General features: G+C 34.8%; 1 protein-coding gene across 1 annotated transcript; it reads right to left on the reverse strand.

The window, feature by feature from the left end:
* Positions 1-1,087: 1,087 nt before the first annotated feature.
* Positions 1,088-2,210, reverse strand: LOC116171195 (eukaryotic translation initiation factor 4E-1A-like). The gene is made up of 5 exons (XM_031487894.1): positions 2,081-2,210; positions 1,777-1,946; positions 1,557-1,731; positions 1,424-1,511; positions 1,088-1,371 (listed from the first exon to the last, which is right to left on the reverse strand). Exons 1-5 carry the CDS (start codon positions 2,102-2,104, stop codon positions 1,208-1,210), a joined length of 621 nt encoding a protein of 206 aa, XP_031343754.1. The 5' UTR covers positions 2,105-2,210; the 3' UTR covers positions 1,088-1,207.
* Positions 2,211-5,751: the final 3,541 nt, after the last annotated feature.

Genomic DNA, 5,751 nt, shown 5'->3' on the forward strand with positions numbered 1-5,751 from the left:
GTAACATCTCTTCAACATTTAAAATCATGAATAGTGTCTAACATGGCTTCATAAATGACAAATCAACTGATACGGCTGTGTGTGATTTTATGACCGAAGTAATTTCTGCTGTTGACCGTCATATCTTAGGTGCCGGTCACTTTATTGACTTTTCCAGCTGCGTTAAAAATCGTAAATCACAGCACTTTAGTGCATGTTTCATTACGGTAATCGCGGCACTGCTCCTAAGTTGTTTAAATACCTGTACCTGTACAATAGATCGCAAATGGTTGTATTGCTTAGTGGTGATGCTTTAACTGTACAGTCAGGGGTACCACAGGGTTCAGATTGAGGTCCCACATTGTTTGTAATGTACAGGTTGATACAAACTCGAGTGCCACCATTGGGATCACGGAAACTGTAAGTGATGTAGGTACGTAGTTTAAATTGGCAAAGTTGCGTAAGTAAGTATATTGATACTTAACAAAATGGCAGTTTGAAATTGAAAAAAAAAGAAAAATTACTATTACACATTTTTAGCGTTAACGACAAAAGCACAAATGTTACTTTCAGTGTCAATTATTGTAAAATTTCTGACAAACCTGCAGCCCTCAATATTATTTTATTTTATAGCATAGGTATATTAAATTGACATTTCAAAAGGTTTGAATGAGTAGGCTAAGCCGTTCTTTAACTGTAAGGATAGATAAAGTCGAGGATAACGTGATCACTTTAACCGTAAGGGTAGATAAAGTGAAACAGATGATTGTGCATTCTAATGACATATTGTCATAATTGTAACTAGCATGTTCAATATTCGGATGGATTTGATATTCAAATAGTATAGTAGTATGTTTAAAGGGTACGGTATACCCTTAGATTATCAAAACAGACCATTGTCCGATCTGATTTGGAATTTGTAAATAGTTGAGGAGACAGTTGCATTTCCTAGGTACATGATGCCCCTTCGGTGAAGGACTTTAGTAAAACACAACTTTCAAATGAATCAAGTTTCTATATGACTCTTATTAGTATAAATAATAAATAAATTTGCAAATTATACCCAAAAAATTAAAAACAAAACATTTAAAAAATAATTGAAATTAACTTACTTTAAACTGTATATTAAACAAACTGATGTATCCTTATACATCACCACTTAGAATGAAACGTTACAAAAGTTGAACAAGAAACTAGCATGCCCAAACTGCCAAATACATTCTTTAATTTATAAAGTATATGAACTTTTTGTAACGGAGCCAGATTTATCCATTGTATCTTTGTGGCTCTGATACCCAATTAACACTTTCGTCGGAATACGTAGTCTATCTTTAACTTTACGTCCAATTTCTAGAACCGCATTTGTATTATTGGCATCAGACGTCCATAAACCTTGAAAGTAAGCGTTTGTTACAACAAACACAATTACAGCATGATGCTTTACCTATTTTATCACCTTTTCCACGTACATTTACTACTGCGCCACACACCTCATCGGAATTCTCAAACGCCTCTCCAATTAGACATAAGATCTAAAAATATGCTAAGACTCACAAAATCCACATCACCTAACCTACAATATCTAGCCAGAATCGGTCTAATTCTTGGCGTTGTTTTTTCTCTAAACTGATTAGCCATCGACCTCCGCGTCTATTCATTTCATCCTCCCACATGGGCTTGACTCCCTTTTTAAAAAGGGAATAGTCGCATCCCTGTTTCAGTTCGCTCGCTAACTTTATATGATTGTACAAACTGCAAGCAATCGTCTATTTTGCTGCGATTAAAACCTTATCTTACCTCCAAAAATCTTCGACGGTTTGAAACGAAGCAATTTCCTTCAAATTGTTTTCCCAGGAATTATTTCGGTCGTTTTCGAAGTACCACAAAGTCCAGCAGTTTTGTAAAGGATGCTTTATCGAGTAATCGATCGGTATATCTATTTGTTCGGTCTTCTCTTGCTTGTCATTCTGTGTTAAGATAATAGGCATTATCATCAGGGGCAGTAGATCAAATGCAATATGTTGCAGCGTGCAAATGGTCAATGGAAAATTGTAGGGTGGGATCGGGGAAAATGGTTATTTTAATAGAGATCGTTACTTACTTCTGTTTCTGTTAAATTCGACATAATTGTAAACCAATATATTAAAAGAAATTGAAAATTAATTCCTAAAAATACAAAAGGAATGGGTCAGATTTTTGACAAGAGAACCAACTTTGATGATCAAATTTACTACACCAACTATTTTGATTTGAATTTAAGCGGGAACAGTCTTATTTTCCCTATTTACGAATTATTTTATTTCTGCATTAGAAATACGTGTTCATACTACACACAAATACTTAGGGATCTATGAAAAGTGCATGTCGATTATGTAAGGATACAAAAGTAAGTAGGTAACAAAAAAATTAGGAGCAAGAGGCAATAAGAGTGCATTTTCCAATTTGTTTTTTCGATTTTTATAGCCTTTATGGACACTTCATGCCTTAACGAGAATACAAACACAAAATAATTGGTAATTTCTGATCGAATGGCACCAATACCAATAAGTCTGTAAGTGGTGTATAGGCCCGAAGCCTTTGTGACTCAGATGGACAGACAGACGGACACAAAGAGCGCAAAAGTGCACTTTTTATTTTTTGAGAGTGAAAGTGCACTAACAAGAATACTTAGAGGTATAGGGATTTAGGCAAGTAGATACTGTTCTTTATATTCACTTAGGCCCGGTGCACACATCCGATTTTTTGAGGTGCGGGGCGCCGATGAGGCACCGCAGCGACAGCCGCAGAATTTGATTCAGACGAAATTCGTATTCTGTGTATGTCTAGCATGGACGTTGGAGATGGAGGATATTGAGTGAATCCGTTCACAGATTTTTACCAGACATTTTATCAAACCTTTCGCAGCACTCCATGCTTTCTTTTTTTCACATGATCATGGTAACTTTTAGAAGCGACATTCCAGATTACTGGATACTTTTTTATTTCATCGATAAAAAGCTCCATTATCAATTTCATCCACCATATTGTAAGTAGGTAGGTACATAAACGGTGAAATGCCGCGTGTGAAGTATATAACGATAACTAACAATGTAAGTACTTACTACAAACTCGGAGACGTGGGAGCGTCACGATTGCGGGTTCGTAGGGAACTGCGGTCGAAAACTGACGCACGCTGGTCGTACAGCTCCGCAACGGCGCCGGACAACTGCGTGCATTGCACGATATAACTGAACGTATGAAATCACGCAACTCCGGCATAGCACGTAAAAAAAACGGATGTGTGCACCGGGCCTTAAGAACGAAACAGCCGAACAGTTACTTTTTGCATTGTTTAAATGCTTTTTGTTACCTACAGCGTGTATCTTGCGCCCGGGAATAGTTTAAAATCTAACAATTTTTCCGTTATTAGTGCTGCAGTTGAATTCTTTTTCAAATTTTAAAAGTTTAACTTCAACATTTGCATGTTCAAAGATAGGTATCTAGATGCCATAAATTTCACACTTCCATTTAGAAGTGGGCCATCTTTGGGGTACGAATTTAGAGCGAATATTTTTAATAAAATTACAAAATGGAATATCGAAATACCGTAATTCCATCTTCCAATGTGCTATGATTTTCGAGAAAAAAGTTAAAGAAAGAACGCACATTTTTGTGGTGTAGTTCCCATATGAAACGATGTGGACCTTTAGTTTATTAAACAGCGGATGTGACGCATTCCTTCCGCGAAATATGACGTGTTTGTTCGAGAACTTTCTAGAAATATAGGCGTTTGCATACAGTGGTAGCATCTAAGACCCATCGGATCGTAATTCCTTTACCATAAAAGATATTGTAAAAGGCTTAGAGCAAAATTGTACACAATTCCTGCCAGCTCCGAAAGTAAACCATACATGTGAAACACGAAGTTGTTGTGGCAACAAAGTTCTTTTTAATAGTACATCAAATCGAGACCGATTTTGTTAATCACTTTAATAATTAGCTTTCCATCATAAGTTATTGTTAATTACATATGGTTTATTTAATTACATTTAATTAACAATACATTTAAAAGCGTTGAAATGAATTGACAGTCAAAATATTATTCACTCACATATACATAATTTATAACAGCGTCAACTTTTATTACTTTAGCGTTGAAATTGGAACTGTCTTGAATAGCAATTCGATTTGCTTATATAGTAAATTCGAGTCTTCTCGAGTGCTACCGAACGTTCTCAGGTGTAGAATGTTCTCACACAAAACATGTCATATTTCCCTGAAAAATTGCGTCATATCCGCAGTCGTTCTTTATCGCTCATGACTAATCTTTCATGGCGCGTCGATGTCTATCGGGATTTCTAGAATATTCGCTACATTATGGTTCTTCATTGTGATACAATAGCACTTTTTATCCAGACCTGAATTTAAAATTTCTCAACACATGAGTTTTAAAAAAGAAAAACTTTGTCATTGAACCTATATTCTGTATTCTTAAAATAAATAAAAGAGTAACAATGGTACTAACTTATTTAAGACCTCGAGGTCGCAATAGGATACGTACATAATATTTGGGTTAAAAGATCGGAGGCGATTCTTTCAGACACGAGGTTTTCGCGAGCGCATCTTCTAGAGGCTGTTATTTCGGGGAAAAATTTGTCTGCGAATAAGATTTTCTTTCAAAATTTCCGAGGTGAATTTAACAGGTCGAATTTGTTCACGGAAACAGATTCAAATTCTACAGTTTAGTTTGAAGCATTGAATAATAATTTTTTATTCAATGGTTTAAAAGGCAAATAATCCAAAGCTTGTGGAGTAGAGGTTTCTTGAACGTGAATTTTCTCCAGCGGCAGAATTTTGGGAAGCAAATTTTGTCACAGAACTGAAAACCTAGGTACATATAAAATTATATGCATATAGCAGTTATTCCAAGTACAATTTCCCTTGGAGCAAGAGTATTCCAGCAGTGGGGCGAACATTCCTTGTGGAGGATACAAATTTTGCAGAGGCAAATATTCTATGTGTTCTTTAATGATAAAACAATTACGTCAAACGAGAAGGAATTACAATGATGAAACGATGCCCGTTTTATTAAAAATTGTAATGCGGTTTCAACAATTACATTAACAACATTAACATTGAATTTATAAAATAACAGGCAATAGGAAAACAAAAATGGAGAAATAGAGCGTTGAAAAACTACAGAAAATAATAATATTATTTTTCTACTATCTACTATAATATCGAATACAAAAGATACGCAAGAAAAATAAATATTGCCAAAATCCGAAGTAGTTTTTTAAAATATATTTTTATTGTCAGCTCAACAATTAACATTGTTATACATAGCATAGATAACATATGTGGGTAAGTTAATTGGAAAATGACATTAAAGACTAATTAATTGCGTCTTAAGAATAACAATACTTTTGTCATTGGATATATGTTATAGTCAGTCCCTTCCTCAGAGGTTATCAGGTCTTGTGGTAGCTTACGTTTGAGTCAAGTGTGACTTCTAACACGAAATTTTAAAGCCTAATTTAGAGTTATATCTCGAAATTTTAAAATATCAAAGCAAAGCAAGCAAAATTTCGTTTTAAAATTTAGAGATATAACTCGAAATGTTGCTTTAAAATTTCGTGTTAGAAGTCGAAATTTTAGATTAATTTATTTTGTTCGTGTGTCCCTTTAAGGGCGTCGTAGCTGTTTGAGTCTGCTGTAGCACTGTATTAATTTTTGATTAATGTGATAACTCCTTTGTCCTTTGGGTTCCATTCTATTGCGTTTCCATTAATT

This window comes from Photinus pyralis, unplaced genomic scaffold (assembly GCF_008802855.1).
Source record: "Photinus pyralis isolate 1611_PpyrPB1 unplaced genomic scaffold, Ppyr1.3 Ppyr1.4_LG5, whole genome shotgun sequence".
NCBI classification, from domain to species: domain Eukaryota; kingdom Metazoa; phylum Arthropoda; class Insecta; order Coleoptera; family Lampyridae; genus Photinus; species Photinus pyralis.